The 16,756-nt window shown below is 61.7% G+C and overlaps 1 protein-coding gene across 1 annotated transcript in view; it reads right to left on the reverse strand.

Annotated features, from left to right (window-relative positions):
* Nucleotides 1–314: 314 nt before the first annotated feature.
* LOC117640301 (discoidin domain-containing receptor 2-like) overlaps nucleotides 315–16,756 on the reverse strand; it is a 31,053-nt gene continuing 14,611 nt past the window's right edge. Inside the window, exons 4-11 of the mRNA XM_034376691.1 lie at nucleotides 13,091–13,415; nucleotides 11,552–11,688; nucleotides 8,248–8,455; nucleotides 7,448–8,146; nucleotides 4,000–4,310; nucleotides 3,821–3,928; nucleotides 3,632–3,741; nucleotides 315–3,527 (exon numbers count right to left, since the gene is read on the reverse strand). Of these exons, the coding sequence (XP_034232582.1) occupies nucleotides 2,720–3,527; nucleotides 3,632–3,741; nucleotides 3,821–3,928; nucleotides 4,000–4,310; nucleotides 7,448–8,146; nucleotides 8,248–8,455; nucleotides 11,552–11,688; nucleotides 13,091–13,415 (2,706 nt within the window). The 3' untranslated portion in view covers nucleotides 315–2,719. The remainder of the gene's footprint in view (nucleotides 3,528–3,631; nucleotides 3,742–3,820; nucleotides 3,929–3,999; nucleotides 4,311–7,447; nucleotides 8,147–8,247; nucleotides 8,456–11,551; nucleotides 11,689–13,090; nucleotides 13,416–16,756) is intronic.

Below are 16,756 nucleotides of genomic sequence, written 5' to 3' on the forward strand. Positions count from 1 at the left end.
GCGCCGAGACGGCACGCGTCTGGGAAGGCAAGGCAAATTTACTCTGCGGTCCCCGTTGGTCCCCACCACAAAGTACGTCGCGTCGTGGCGTATCGCGCGCATCGCGGCACGCACGCGCGAAAAACGGTAAAACGGCAGACTTAGCGGGGCTGGCCATGACTGGCCGAAATGGAGATTGTGTGCTGTGTGCTGTGTACCCTGCGCGCTGCTCGCTACGGGGCCTCTGGCCACTTCTTGTCTGCCATGTCACAACAGGAGCGTGTCCTGGATTCGATGTCGAGCTCGCGAGGACGAGGAGAATGAAGAGACTGTGGTTTTCTGCGATCATTTTCTTTATTTAGAACCAATTTCACACACCTAGCAGGGTGGAAAGGAGGAGGTAAAATTAAGAGGTCTAGGTATATATTCACAGCTAGTGTCAGCGACTATAGTCAGTTAAAATTTACAACAGATTTACAGGAGGAAAAGAAAATGTAGTTCGCCCTATTGGCTCGCAGAGCCAGAAAGTCTTGCAGCCGTACTGCCAATAAAAAAAACAGAATTCTCCCAAGTAAGTGAAGAACATTTAGGAAATAACTTAAAGTATGTGATATGTTGCACCAGTAGATTGAAATTGGCCAGCATGCCTCACATTCGTATTGATTGTATCAGTCTTGGCGGAAAGTAGATACAGCAAATGCGTATTCTACTTAAACTTAAACAATATTTCACAACAAAAACATGCTTAAACTCTAACAAAAACTCTACTCCGTGGAAGTAGCTGCGGGCTACTAATTTTGTGAACTTACAATACTGGTGTTGTACAAATTGGCGTCCAGCATCACAATGTATTTGTGCTGAATGTTCTGCCTACAGTGTAAAAATATTACATTTACAGTTAAAATAGTCAACAATCCCATTTGTACTTGACTGCACTCCGCCTTTATTATGTTCTACACGTGAGGTTTGTCTACTAGCAAAACAAAGCAATTTAGAAATGTAAATAGGTATATTATATCTTTTGTTGACACAAGTAGCGTTGTGTCTTATACGATCGTATAGGATGGTACAAAATTTGCCGACTTAGTAAATACGTAGAAAACATGGAATTCCGAATTTATGTACAGAGTTGAACTAGTTACAAGTGTGAGATATGACTCATTTGTTCTACAGTATTGTTCCCATCGCTTTCGAAACGAAATAAACGTCTACAAATTCAGACAGTTTACCAGAATTGGTCTTTTGGCATTCTAGGATTAATTTTCACTTAAGTGCTGCTTCAGTAATAACAAGACACACTCCAAAATGATAACTCTACACTACTGCTGAGAACAGCAAAACCCGAAAACAGAATTTCTCATGCTACTTATTTATTGTCTCGAAAAAAGTGACACATATACTTTCGTGATATGCAGTTTCGCTAGTTGGCGATGCTTTTTTTGGCGGTGTATGTGCCGCCCGGAACAACGTAAAGACAAAAGAAATGCCAGCTTCTTGTGAAAAGCAAGGCGCGATATATTGCACACATCATTAGCCGTCTTCCGAAAGGCCCTTCGTCGGAGTCCTTCGGGCCTCGGACAAGGAGCACCGCCCTTTGTGCCGGCAAAGACAAAGCGTCCCTTTTGATGTGACTTGTAAAAGATATAACAGCGACAGCGCAGCGCACAGCATTTCGAGCACACTTTCAAGGGCCGCCAAAAAGGGGGAAAAAATGAAGAAAAAAAAAAGAATAATTTTCAAGGCGCGCCAGGATTGTTACTGTCTCGAAAGGGTCGGCGCTACGCCCGGAACAGCAGCACCAACCAGCAAGACAGTGTAGTGTGCGTGACCAATATACACAAAAGCTTGTACGAGGAAAAAGTCACTGAACGCTCGTTAAAAATTAGGTGGCGGCTACAAAACTACGCGGATTTTTACACAATGTACACGGTGTACCACTAGAGTCAATTGTCAACAACCATAACGAGAAATACGAGAAACAAATTTGTTGTGCACGACTTAAGCGGTGGAGCAAAAATAATAGTTAACTATTCTTCCAGTATCACAATCAGATTAACCAAAGGAACTACAGGTGTGGTAACGGGCTCGTGCGTAGAGAACGAGAACCTTGAATTTACATGAATACTTTTATTTACAGAAGCCTACCTAGAAATTTTGCAAGCAATGGGTCGTAATAAAACTTTCATCTACACTGTACACTGCCATAAATATTCTTTAAAAAAATTTACAACTTCTCGTAAAGACGATATGACTTTTCTTGAAGGGGAGATGCCGTCTTGACACGGTTCACTTGAGGCTATTAACCACTGATTAACAATACACCACCAACGTAAAAATAGACCTATGACAACACAGCTCGCAAAATAAAATTTGTCCGTTACACTTTGTTATCAAAATTTACTTATTGCCATGGTGAGTCACTGCGCCACTCCAGCATCGCAGACGCTTCCAAAGTCCTCGGGGCGCGTCGAGGCGCCGAACAAATGGCGTCACTATCACTGCGGGCCACTTCCGCGGCCAGGTCGGCGCCAGAGCTAAGCACAAAAAGAGTCATCTGGCGCCGACGGGGTTCGAACCCTCAACACTGCTCGTCGTCGTCGCTGTGGTCCCCGAAGCCGGCGCCGTTCCACTCCAGGAGCGGCATCAGGTCCAGGGCCGGACTGGGCGGGCCCGCCGCCCCGTGGGCCGCCCCGTGCGCCGCCCCGTGCGCCGCCCCTCAGAGGAAGCGGATGTCCGACTGTCAGGACAGCGCGGCGGCGGCGGCGGACGCCATGGAGCCCATGGCCATGGAGCCCATGCCGGTGGGGCTGTAGCCGAGGTTCTTCCGCTGCAGGAACAAGTGGATCTCCCGGAACGAAGGCCGCTCCGACTCCTGAGGCCGCCAGCACTCGCACATGAGGCTGTACACGTCCCGCGCCGCGGGGGGCAGCGGCGGCAGCGGCAGCGGGTTGAACAGGCGCTCGTCGCCCTGGTGCAGGTGCGCCAGGTTGGCCACCACCTGCGGGCTGCTGAGCTCGGGGTAGGGCGCCACGCGGCAGTAGTGCAGCATCTCCCACAGCGTGACGGCGAAGGCCCACACGTCGCTCTTGGTGGAGTACTTGCCCATGAAGAGCGACTCGGCCGCCATCCACCGCACCGGCAGCGCCAGGTTGCCCTCGGGCCGGTAGTAGTCGGCGGCGAACACCTCGTTGTCGGTGCCGAAGTCGGAGATCTTGACGAGGTAGTCGTCGCCGACCAGGCAGTTGCGCGCCGCCAGGTCCCGGTGCACGAAGTTGAGCGACTCGAGGTACTTCATGCCGGAGGCCACCTGCGTGGCCATGTAGAGCAGCGTGCCGAAGCCCAGCGTGGTGGGCGGGTCCGCCTTGAGGCTGCGCGGGTCCGCGTACATGTCGGGCGACCGCGAGCTGAGGTAGCGGTGCAGGTCCCCGTGCGGCAGGTACTCCAGGGCCACGCACAGCGGCTCGCCGCGCGTGCACAGCCCCAGCACGCGCGCCAGGTTGGGGTCCTCGAGGGCGGACAGCAGCCGCACGTCGCGCTGGAAGTCCAGCCTGCAACAGGGAGCGGGGCGGGTTAGCGTCTCGCTGGCCGTGCGCACTGCGGCGCGGTTTTCGAAGACCAAGGTCCGCGGTTCGCGTCCCGACTGCGTACTCACTTTTCCTTCTCGCTGGCGCCCTGGTTGAGGAACTTGACGGCCACCAGGCGCGCCCCGGTGGAGCCGCCGCCGCCGTAGTCCGCGATGCCCTCGGCCTCGGCCACGTACAGCTGCGGGACAAAGACGGCCATGAGGACGGTTGGAAAGCGGACCAATCGAAGGCCGATAGGCAGCGACCTAGACACCTACCGTGCCGAAGGCGCCCTCCCCGAGCCGGGCCAGCATCCGCAGGCGGTGGCGCGCGAACTCGGGCACTGTCACGGACTGCAGGCGCTTCTTCAGGGACCGCATCACCTCCTGCAGAACAACAACAACAGTCAGACCGTGCCGCATGGTCCTGGAGCGTGCCTAGTTCGACAGACACTCACCCTCTTGGTCTTGAGGCCGTCGTCGGAGAGGCTGCCCTTCCTGGAGTGCAGGCTGCTGCCCTTGTCGCTGGCCGAGCTGGCGAAGGCGAACCCCCCGGCGCCCAGGGTGCCGCCGAGCGCGCCGCCCAGGGTGGCCGACGACCCGATGCCGCCCATGCCGGTGGCCGTCATGGGGCTCATGGCGTCGGAGGGCGGGCCGGACGGCGAGGGAGCGGGGCCGGGGAAGGGTGGCAGCCCGGGCAGCGTGTCCTCCGGGGCGAGCAGCGGAGTGCTGTTCGAGGGCGTTGTCTCCGGCACGGCGTACTGCGTCTCTGCAACAAACGGAGAGGCACGAGTTCAAACACCGACTCGAAGCTTTTTCTTTTCGTCCTTCAGGCCGAGTGCTGATGAAAAGGGCGTGGCGGGGCGGGGCTGAGTGCACGCCGACGGCTGCGCGGTGCTGCACAGTGAGACAATGGCAGTCCTCCGCACCGCCGCGCACTGCAGCAGCGCCGCGGCGACGCCGGGCACTCCGACTTGTATACTAATATCGAGCCAATCAATCGACTCGATGTGGGCGGCCGAGGAGGTGGGTCCGTCTGTCTCTCTCGCACGCACAGCTGGGGGCCGGCCTCTGTCTCTCTCGCACACACACCTGGGCCGTGGGCCGTGTGGCCCGGAGTGATCGTTATTAACAAGCACACCGGCCTCACCAGTCACCTAATTAACACGGGGCCGGGAGCGAGCGAGAGAGGGAGAGAGCACAGGAGAGTGAGAGAGAGAGAGAGGAGAGAGAGAGAGAGTGAGTAGATGAGAGAGGAGAGAGAGCGGGCCGAGGGAGAGAGAGAGAGAGAGAGAGAGAGAGAGAGACGGAGAGAGAGTGCGTATGTGAGAGGGAGAGAGCGCGGCCCTCGGGGATGAGCCAATGCCATGCTAGATAGAGCGCGGCGCGGCTAACGATGCGCGTAATTCGATTGTTTCAGTGTTTGTCCACGGCCAAAATTCCGGAGGCGGACCGGAGGCGAACCGGAGGCCTTCCGCACGCACGTCAGCGCACGGGGCGGCGGGGCCGGCGGGGCCGAGCCCCAGTAATGGAACAATCATAGGCGTGCGTGGCCACCGCCACAGCGCCATCGCGCCCCATGACACACAACTTAATTTCTCCCTTTCACCGACCGGCCGACCGGTCAACGGACAGCGGGGGCGGGGGCCGGCCGGGCCCGGCGGGGACGGCGGCACACACACGTTAGTGCGCCATTTTTTCCAGCCCGATACCCCTGACTGACACAAACACACAGAGTCACTCACACACACACACACACACATGCGAGAGCACAAACGCAGGTGGAGGGGCTCGCATGACAAAGGGGTAGGGCGGTCCGGCGTGGGGGTTGGGGCGTGTGTGTGGGGGGAGGGGGGGGGGAGGGCGTCTGGGGCATTATTACCTTGTCACTCAAGCAGGGCCGTCGCCCTGAAACGACGGAGCGACGCGGCGTGTCCACGCACTGTCACCGAAAGGGCTGAACCCACCCCCGCCCCGCCCCTGGCAGCTCGGCCGCGCCGCCGCGCCGCGACACACGCTTACGGCAGCACTTAGCGCGACGGCCGAGTGTGACTGGAGAGGTGCGACAGGGGGAGAGGGGGGGGGGGGGCGCCAAGGCCTCCGCCCCATCCAGCGGCCTTATAAATTACAGCTAATCTGATAAACAGTGCTGTCAGCCAATAAATTGGTGGCGCGCCCTGGCGGCGAGGCGGTGTGGGGGCTCGGCTACTCAGGGCCACCGCACGCGGCGGGGAAAGGAGAAAAAGGAAAAGCCGTGGGGGGACAGAAAAGGAAGAGAGGGGAAGAGTCGCGGCGAGAGAGACGGGGCGAGGGAGTGGGCGCTAGCCGCTGGGGGTCTGGTCTGGCCGTGCCGCCGCGGCCCGCACTTCCACCACTTATTTCGGCAAGAGAGTTGACGGCCGGGGGGCGAACGCGGCCAACGCGGCCAACGCGAACGCCAGGCCGCCAGGCGAACCGCCGCCAGCGCCGCAGCGCCGCGCAGCGCCCGGCCGAGCGGGCATTCGGGCATTCGCAAGATTTATACGCGTTTTGGCGGGAGAAGCGGGAAGCGAGAAGGGAAGGCGAAACGAATAACACGCCAGGCCGCCAGGAAGGGGATCGTTACGCAATCTGTCCACGCACAGAGCCTCGCCAGCCTCGCCGCGGCGACGCCGTCTCTCTCGCACCCCCTGCGGCCTGCGGGGCGCCCCGCGAGTGCGAGAGGGACAGAGGAAGGGGATAATTTGCCGGTGGCGGCGGGGCGGCGGCGCGAAGAAGGTCCATTGCTTGGCGCTTGGAGGCCGGCCAAGGCAACCAAGGCAGCCAATGGGAGCGGCCCTCGTCCAAACACGCCGCATAAAAGCAGCTTTCGCAATAATGAAATAAGGGTCGCCAACCGCGCGGCGGGGTCGGTGAGAGAGGGAAATAAAAATAATTATCCGGAACGCCCGGCTGGGATTCGAACCCGGGACCTGCGTCGCCGCGGAGGGTGCGATCGCGCTGATGGGGTGGAACAGTGCGGAAGCCACGCCCACACACGCCAAAAGGCACGCCAGAGGCGGCGGCAGCAGATGCAGCACTCTTTTACAGACGGGCAGGGCGTTAATACAGGGAGCAAGCGAGGGGGGGGGGGGTCGTACAGCCTGCCGCGGAGCAGCGAGACGGAGAGAGGTTCTCGGCCCGGACGTCGACGCCGTCCCCGTCATATCCAACAGCCGGGCGCGCGGGGGCGGGGGCAGACTGGTGGACACAGGACAGGCCCGGCGAAATAACACAGAGCAGGCCAACCCGCGGGACCGCGGATATCTCCAGGACCCAGGCGGCTGGGGTGCGCGTCGTCGCCGTGCCTCCCCCTCTCTCTCCCTCCCGCGGAGCGTGTAATGGTATTAACGTGCGTACAAACTGCGACAGGTAGACGGCGCCTGACGGCGTGCGTGCTATCCGCGCCACCGCAGCACGACGTCGGGGACGACGGCGGCCTCGCGGGGTGGCGGCAACGGCTGCGGGGGAGCGGCGCGCGCGCAGTGGTGTGCTATCGTGCTGACAGACGTACTCTTCCGCGTTGACTTTACGCTCTATTTCCGCGGGTCGCTGCCGCCGGTGCAGCGGCGGCGATAACGCCCCCGCCGACGACGTCGCGGCCCCTCTCCGTACTGCCGAGGCAAACGCAGCACGGCGTCGACGGCGTGGAAGGGGCGGGGGGATTTGTCGCGAGGGGTCGCGAGCGCTTCACGCGCCGCTTCGCGCACCGCGCACTGCGTACTTCGAAACGTCAGAGAGCCAGTTGTCAGAGAGCCAGCGAGTTGTCAGAGGGGATCCCAGGTGAATATGTATGTGGAGATGGGCCAGATTAGTGGAGGGCGCCGTCACTCCGCGCGAGAGCGACAGTCGAAAATGGGGGAAATGAAAATGCGGAGGTCCACTCACCGTTGAGCACGGGCGCGCCGTTCTTGCGTAGCTCGCTGACCACGGTGCTGTAGCTGTAGAAGGGGAAGGGCTCGTGGTAGTAGTTGCACTTGGAGTCCAGGAGGTGCGTCATGTCGCCGTTGGCGCCCGACTGCGGCAGGGACACGCCGCTGCCGCCCAGGGTGCCGCCGTTCGTGAGCAGGGTCGACTTCTGGCCGCCGGCGCCGGCCGTCGCCACCAGGTAGCTCTTGTGCTCGAAGTCCTTGACGACGCCGTAGGAGCCGGCGAAGCTGGGGGCCTTCTTGAGGCTGCTCAGGTGGTGGCCCTGGTGGTGGTGCGCCGAGGACGACGTCTTGGAGATGAGCGCACCCAGGAAGCCCTTGCGGTGGCGGCTGCGCGTGTACACCAGGAACACGGCCACCAGCAGGATGATGACGACCGCCATGAGGATGCCGATGATGACCGCCACGTACGTCGTGTCCTCCTTCTCCACGGCCGAGATGGGCGTCTCGGGCTGCTGCGGCGGCTGCGCGGCAGGCGACTCGGCGCCCTGGTCGGAGGACGAGCGCGTGGGGGAGCCGCCAGCGTGCAGGGTCGGCGACGGCGAGGCCTTGTTGAGCACCTTCTCGACGAACACGTCGTCCTGCACGCGGTCGGACGGCGGCTCCACGTCGGGCAGCAGGATGTGGTTCTCGTCGCTGAAGTTACCGTGCGCCACCACTGGAAGAAGAAAATAAAACAATTTTTACACTCCCAACTCCGCAACGAGCGGGAAACAAATTCACTTTAAAAACTCGCCAACTCCCTCCCCGAGCACGTACCCGAGTCGAACGAGATCTCCGAGATGAGCATCCACTTGTTGGCGAAGTGCAGGCGCAGCTTGACGAAGCGGCCCACGCGGTGGTGCAGCTTGATGGACACGTTGCGCGAGCTCTCGAAGATGCGGTCCTCGCGGTACGTGTACGTGATGGGCTGCCCGGGGAAGTTGTGGCCGCTCACGCTGAACATCACCTGCGCCTCGGAGAACACCTGCGCAGCGGGAAGGAAGGGCCGAGTTTAGTCGCCAGGAAAGGGAGGCGGGCCGACGCACGGAAGGCCGTGGAGGCCGAGAAAGAGGCCGCGTCCAACAGGTCGCCGCGCCCTGGCCGCGCCGTGCCGCGGTCATTATGACGGCTGCACAATCATAATCGGCACAACAACAGCCCAGGCGGCTAAATGACACAATCGGGTCATTCCACCGCGCCGCCACCGCGCCGCCTCGGCCAACTGAATAATAGTTACAAACGGCTGGCCGCCGAGGGGGCCGCGGACGTCAAGCAGGGCGTCCCGGTGCTCTGATTCACCATCTTTCTCTCTCGCACTCACGGGGCACCCCGTAGGCGTTCGAGTGAGAGAAAGAGAGAGACGCACTGTACGGAATCAGACAACAGCTGCTGGGGTTCTAGTCCCCCGCCAACAACGACAGAGCACTGTGCTCTGGTGCCGGCGCCACGTAGCATAGACACTGTTGAATCGCCCTCTAAAAACAAAGTAAAAAGTCCCCCGCTTTGTAGGGTGTTCCTGCGCGCCGGGGTTTTCATTTTATCCAGGGAAGAGCGCTCCCTATCACAATCGCACACACACACACACACACACACACACACACACACACACACACACACACACACACAGAGTGAGCGTTCACTCTCGCACAGAGTATAGTGATCGCAGCCCCCTCCGTCCTTGCGCTGGCTGTCAGCTGTCAGCCAAACAGACAGACGGACGCCTTGATACCGTCCCTCCGCACGGCCGAGGCGTGGCGGGGCGTGGGGCGTGGCGGGGCGTGGCGGGGCGTGCGGGTGTGGCGGGGCGTGGCGGGGCGGGCGGGGCGTGCGGGGCGTGGCGGGGCGTGGCGGGGCGGGGCGGGGCCTGCGTGGCGTGGCGCGTGGCGGGGCGTCCACCCTCCGGCCGAGAGCTCGGAACGTTACCCCGCACTACACGGGCCGGCAAAAGTGCGTGGGGAGGGGGCCAAGCGAGGGGTCTCAATTTTATGCACCCCCTGCTTCTTCTCTCTCTTCCTCTTTCACTCTCTCCTGCACCCACTCATTTACGCGTGCCCTCTCCGACCGGGTCCAGAGGGGGTTCGCGGTGGGGGAAGGAGGCCATGTCGGCGACTCCCCGTGCCACCACGGCGAGCCACGGGGCCGTCCGAGACGCCCGACGGGTCGGCAACCCGCCGTGGTCCGGAGCGCACTACGACACCGGTTGCCTACCCGTCGGGCGCTTGCCGGAGAACTTGCCGCGCGCGAAACTGCCTGCCGCCAGCGCGCGTCCCTCGACGACGTCGAGAGCGTTCCCGTTCCCGTCCAAGCTATTTGCACTTGTGCGTAGTCGCGTCGAGGCGCGCTATTACCAGCAAAGGGCCTGCTGAACGCGAAACCGCCTCGCCGCGCTGCCGGCCAGCAACAAGTGTATAGAGTTGTGCCTCGGGGTGCTGGGAGAGACGTGCGCCGCCGAGTACGCCCCGCCCCGCCCCGCCCCGCCCCGCCCCAGATCAGCTGCAGAGGTTGACCGGGGTCATTCCCGGCTGCACTCCCAGCCAGGCTGGGCTGTGCTGGCTGGGCTCCCTCGTGGCCTGGTCCCGACAATCCAATCTGCGACAGCCATCATCTTCATCACAGTTATATACGTCTCCCGCTCGCTCTCCCACTCCGCCCGGTGCGCATCTCTGCCCTCTCACTCTCTCTTCTCCCTCGGCGAGGGGCCAAAATAACTCCCAGAGAATGGCCAGGCTGGTTTGGTCCCGACGCCAACCGTGGACCAACCAAAAGCGGGCCGATTCCGGACAGTACTTACATCGCTGTCTCTCTCGCACTCGTAGGTCGTGTCCCACTGGGGTGCGAGAGAGGCAGCGATGCTTGACGGGGACAGGCGAGCTATATCGACATGATGCAAGCCGTCAGGACGCAAAGCTGTCTCTCTCGCACCCCCACGGAACGCCCCACGAGTGCGAGAGAGACGGAGCGATGAAAGCCGCGCAGAAGGGAATCAGCCTGGTGTGCGGGCTCGGCGGGCACGGCGGGCACCGCGGGCACCGCCACCGAAACGATTCCCTCAAACGGTCGGGGGCTTCGACCGTAACTAGAAGGAGAACGAGGCCCGCCGCAGACTGCACTGGAAGCACCGCGGGCTGATTCTGGAGGGCGCAGCAGTGCCGAGGCGGCCGGGGCGGGCACCTGGTGCGCGGCGGGGCGACCGCCACCGCCGCCACCACCGTCACCACCTCCAGCAGCACGCACGGCGGCGCGGTGGCGCGTGCTGAGAGCACACTCACACACACCTTGGCGCCAAACGCATCCATCAAACCCGCGACGCATGGCCGACTCCAGCGGCGGCGCTGGCGCAGTTGGCGACTGAGGCACCCCCTCCCCCTCCCCTCCACTCCCAAAACGTCTCCAGGAACGAACCAACGAACTCAGGGCTGGGAAACGCTTTTTATTGTGGGCCCGGTGTAACAGCCCAGCGGCCCTAGCTAGGCCCTACCTGCCGGTCGGACGGCCGGCCGAACGCTCATAAACTACGGGGACCGCAAACTAATGATGGAGATCGTTTTAGTTTGGCAGCTTTGCAATTACTGGAAAAGTTGTTGGCAGCGCACGCCGCGCGCCAAAGGCGGGCTGTGTCGGCCGGGAGGCGGTCCGGCACGGCCAGCCCGCTCAGCAGGAATCCGGGCTGCAGCGTCCCTCCTGGAACTCCCCACAACCTCCACAGGATCCATGGGAAGTGTCTGACAACCCCTTCCTGGTGGGTATGACCGGGTCCGCGGGTTACAACGCGGAGGACGTCGATGGCGTCGACCCTGCTCCAGGGTCCCGGTGTTCGCCTCCAACGCGGCAGTTCCAGGACCACGCCATTAGGTCCCACGGCGGCGCGCCCCGCGCACCCCCACCCCCGGGGCAGTTTGGATGTCTATACCGAAACCCGCAGCCCGGGACTCCAGGAGGACTCCAGCTGACGGCACACTTTTGTTCCGTCCCCTGGAACCCCTGCCCACGCCGCGCTCTAGCAGTGGGCTGCCCCCCCCCCCTTTACACACACACACACACACACACCGACAAAGCAAAGGCGGAAAACAGCAACACTCACCTGCACCTCCTTGGTGAACTGGTTGTTGCAGAAGATGTCCATGGAGCGGAACTCGCGCACCGTGTCGAACTCGAAGACGATCTCGACGGGCTGGCCGGCGCGCGAGTCGTTGCGCCAGCCCACCCAGCCCTGGCCGCCTGCAACAAGCAAACCAACACAGTCACGGCCTTGTTCTCGTCCTCGTTGTTGCCGTTATTTACCGACAAAAACAAGAAGCCCGCTATAAATTCGCGTTACGCCCTTGACGCGCGCCCCTGTAACAGCGCACCATAATCGCATAATGGCTCCAAGTTTGAGTCGAGTCGGCCGGGGGGGCCGCGGGGGCCGCGGGGGCCGCCGAGCACGACGGGGGCAGAGCGACGAGACGCGACGCGACGGCCCAGCGGTTCACGGCAGAGCAGACCGGAGCCGCCATCGCTTGCCAAAATGAGCTCGCGGGCCGGAAAGGTGTTCGGGGGGAAGGGGGCACCTACACTTTCACGGGAAGGGGGCACGTGGCACAGTGGGCCAGAAGACCGGTGGAGGCGCGGCCAAAACTCTAGACGCGTTTTGAGCTGCAGAGTCGCTAAGCAGGGCTCGAAGCGATCGTGTGACCCCACCAATGGATTCCTCGTTCGGAGAGCAGTCCATTGGTGGGGTCACACGTTCGGTTCGAGTCCCATTTAGCGACTCTGGAGCTCAAATCGCGTTGAGTTTTGTCCGCCCCCACCGGTCTTCTGGCCCACTGTGGCGCTCTGGGTCGCGTCTGCTCGCCGAGGCTTGCGCGCACTCGAGTGTGAGAGTGCACGTGTGACGTACACCGCGTGCGCGCGATATCGGTATAACGCGCGACAAAAACCACTAAAAGTGTCAATAACTACTCGTCTGCTATCCGCAGCGCGAGCGAGCTCCGGCGCGCTCTGCATACACACGCGCACGCGCGTGCACACAGAGCCGCGCCACGGTCGTTAGATACGCGTGACGACGAGTTGAAAATGGAACATTGGAGCAGTGCTCCCGTTTGAATGGCGGCGAAGTGGGTCGCTGCATTGGCTTGCATCGGTTGCCTGCACTGCCTGCACCGCCTCACGCTCGGCGGCATGAGTTCCACGCTTCGCGGCTTCGCGTTCCAATGTCGGCCGGGCCGCGGCACTGCCACACTGCCAGGCCAAGCCATTCGTGCTGCCATAACCGCGCTATCAGTGCGGCAGCGCGGCCCGTACCAACCTGCCGGTTGCCTAGGCGACGCGGCGACGCGGCGACGCCGCCCGACCGGCGGCATTCCGTCTGCAGACCGATTCCGAGCTCCGTCTCTGTCGCACTCGTGGGCCGGGCCGCGGGGCGGGTGCGAGAGAGACAGACAGACGGACCGGACGACCTGCCGGGCCCAGGGCGATACGTCACGGAAGGGGAAGAAAAGAAACCGAGAGAGAGAGACGGCCACCGTGGTGTCGCCTTCCCTCTCTCCTCGCTAAACGAGAGGAAAGGGTCGCGACGATGAGGGAGGCCATCACAGCCAGGTCCGCCAACGTATACACTCAAACTTTTTTCAAAACTCACCCTTGTCCGACTCGTAGTAGCTCATCTTGAAGTTGTCGTCGCCGTAGATGGTGTCGGTGAGCTGGCCCAGGCCCTTGTGGGGCTGCGGGTCCCAGGGCCCGTCGTAGGACGTGTCGAAGAACTCCCAGCTGGCGCCGCGCTTGTCGCCCTGCGGCATGGCGTACGACACGACGCCGCCGCGCCACGGGCACCCGTACAGCTCGACGCGCATGCACACGGTGCGCCGGTGGTACGAGTAGGGCAGGAAGCGGAGGCGCGACGCCCAGATGGGAGGCAGCAGCACGCGCTTCTCCTCCGTGTAGGGGTTGTGGTTGCCCTTCAGCACCTGCGGGCAGACGGACAGGACAGAGTCAGCGCTCGGCCACGTCATTTTCGCTACGATTCTCTGAAGCAGACGTCGTCGCGCGGCTCGCAGTGTTTGGTGGCGGTTGCAGCATCGCACTTGCTGTAGTACTATCAGCGGCCAGGGGCGGAGGGAGCTTTAGGGAGAGAGGGAGAGGGAGGGGGAGAGAGAGGGAGAGAGAGAGAGAGAGAGAGAGAGAGAGAGAGAGAGAGAGAGAGAGAGAGAGAGAGAGAGAGAGAGAGAGAGAGAGAGAGAGAGAGAGAGAGAGAGAGAGAGAGCGATAGGGGGCGCGCGTAAAAAGGGAGCACACCACCAAATGGCCGCCACCTGCACAACACAGCGCCATGAATCAAAACGCCGTATTCGCCCACGCACACAGACACAGACAAAAACACACACGTACAGACACACACACACACGGCGCCCCTATCTTCCTTCCTCCCCGGAGGACCTCTCCAGCGGCGCGGCGCCGCGCGGCGCGCACATGTTGCCGTATGCCTTTATGATCCACTTTGTTTGACAGCTGCCTGCGTATCCCTTTCCGCTCCTTGGCCGGGACCGGCAGGGACAGTTTGCGACAGACGGACGGACCGACAGGCAGACAGGCAGACAGACAGACAGACAGAGACCTGGGCGATCGTCACGGTGGAGAAGGCCCCCCACCGTATCAGATAATCTGTTACACCTGTTTACTGCCTGTCCACTTCCGTGCGTAGGCCCATCAACTCCGGCCGGACTTCCCCCGCCCCCTCCCCGCCCCCCGGCCGTCTTCCCCGGCGACCCGAATCAAAATACGGCGTTCGGCTGTCATTTCGATATGTCGCCCGGGATCGATCCTTTTCGAGGCCGTTTACAAGCGGCCCGGCTCATTCCCTTCCCTCCCAGGGAGTCGTTTCCGCCGCGTTTTTATGCGCCCAGACCACGCACGGCGCAGCACGCACTGCGCAGCACGCCGTCACTGGAACCGTCGTGGAACTACCATAAAGCGAACAAACTGACGAGCGCACAAAAAGAGTGAGAGAGAGAGAGGGGGGAAAGAAGAGCGAGTTTGGAACTGAATGCCAATCGCATCGGGGCCCGTCCGTCCGTCCGTTCGTCCGTTCAACAGGTCGCCTGCTGCGATTAACGCGGCCAAATGAGCTGTTTCGCGGCAAACTGTTGCCGCGCGGACCAACTTCACCTCGCAGCGGGCATCCGGCAAAAAGTCGCGCCGAGTCGCGGGGAAACAAAAGGGCAAGGGGACAGCCTCAGCGCTCTCGCCCTACAGTGCATCATCAGCCCACACGCATACCAACTTTCAGTTTTTTAATGCCCACGCTCGTCCTTTTTAAGCCCTCTGGACGAAGTTACATTGACAGGGCTAGAATACATGGTGGACGGTGTTCACAGCGAGCCCGAAAGCCGGTATTCGAACCCGGAAAAGCGGCAAACGCGGACCGCGGGCTTCCAACTCCTGGAAACTCGGTTGCCTCGCCTCGCCGCTCGCTCTATTATTCAGTGTGGCAGGCGAACCGGCAATAATAACCTCGGCCGACGACGCTCTGTCTCTCTCGCACCCGCGGGGCGTCCCGTCTGGGTGCGAGAGAGACGGAGCGGCAGAAACGGCTCTCGGATCCGGCACGGCCGCGATGCACAGTGGGCCAGAAGACCGGTGGAGGCGGCCAAAACTCTAGACGCGTTTTGAGCTCCAGAGTCGCTAAATGGGACTCGAACCGAGCGTGTGACCCCACCAATGGCTTGCTCTCCGAACGAGGAATCCATTGGTGGGATCACACGTTCGGTTCGCGTACTGCTTAGCGACTCTGGAGCTCAAAACCCGTCCAGAGTTTCGGCCGCCTCCACCGGTCTTCTGGCCCACTGTGCCACGCAGGAGCCTCGGCCATCCAGATAGCGCGCCGCGTGTTTTACACGCGACTAAAAACTCGGAGGCGACAACGCGGCGGACGTCGCGTGCGTCGAGTGCGTCGCGGCGCGTCGCGCGTCCGGACGCCACGCGGACGGAGAGGAAGGAAGCGGGGTGCCGTCGGCCGCCTCCGCGCGTCCGGGGGAAGGGGAGGGGGGGGGGAGGGGGAGCGGTTCGGTTTTCGGCGGGGCCATCATCAAGCCCACACCGGCAGACGCGTCCACCGCGGTGTAACGCTTTGTCGCCTGTCAGTCGTGTCCGTCGAGGCTCACCCACACACACACACACACACACACACGCCACGCGCGCGTCAATAATGCAAAGCTAAGGGCTCTGCGCGCGCGTTTCCGCGTAACGAGGAAAACGTCCGCCTCGGACGGGGACGCGGGTTCGAGCCCCGGCGGGGGCTCCGAGAATCGCCACAGCCATATTGCCAGCCAGCAGGCGGCCGCGCGTTCATATTGACACGACGAACCGCGGGAAGCGGGGACAGGCCCGCCAGGAGAAAAGGAGAGACTGAGTGATTGATTCAGGCTTGCGCGTGGGAGCGAGAGAGAGAGAGAGAGAGAGAGAGAGAGAGAGAGAGAGAGAGAGAGAGAGAGAGAGAGAGAGACGGAGAGACGGAGCGAGAAAGAGAGAGAGAGATCCATCGGGTGTGATTGAGCCCCAAGTCCGGACTCGGTGTCGAGTTCCCCAAGTGGCACCTACACCGTCTCACCGGCGTGCCAGCCAGCCGAGCCCGGCCGAGCCCAGCCGAGCCACAATCTAGATCGAGCGCTTTCAAAAACAGCGCCCTCACCTCGCCGGCCTCGCCCCCCGCACTGTATACGCCGAACGGCCGAGCGGCCCGCCGAGAGGAATTTGTCTTCCCGCCCGCGCCTTTCAGCCTTCCACCACAAAGAGGAAAACTTTACGAGGCAGTGCCGAGGAAACACACACCGAGTTGCAGCCCAGCGACGCAGAGTCGCTAAATGGGACTCGAACCGAGCGTGTGACCCCACCAATGGATGCCTCGTTCGAAGAGCAATCCGTTGGTGGGGTCCCACGTTCGGTTCCACTCCTATTTAGCGACTCTGGAGCTCAAAACGCGTCCGGGATTCCGACCACCCCCACCTGTCTTCTGGCCCACTGTGCACCGGGCCTGCGGCAACGGGAATGCCTCGGGGTGGGTCGCACGCGACGTGTGAGCGATGACGTCACGTTGTGTCCAGGACGACCATGACGGCCAGGACGTCCAGGGGCTCGCGTCACAAGGAACACTTGTCACAGCGCCCGGCCACCCCGCCCTAGTCCCCGAGGGTCCTCGGCCCGCTCGCCGGCCAGGTGGGCTACTCGCCGACAAACGGGCCGTTCGAAACAGCCCGCACCGCCACTGGAAATTCAGCCGTCAAACTCGCCACCGCGTCACCGCCAAAGGCGT

The sequence above is a fragment of the Thrips palmi genome, unplaced genomic scaffold, assembly GCF_012932325.1.
Source record: "Thrips palmi isolate BJ-2018 unplaced genomic scaffold, TpBJ-2018v1 HiC_scaffold_12, whole genome shotgun sequence".
Taxonomy (NCBI): Eukaryota; Metazoa; Arthropoda; class Insecta; order Thysanoptera; family Thripidae; genus Thrips; species Thrips palmi.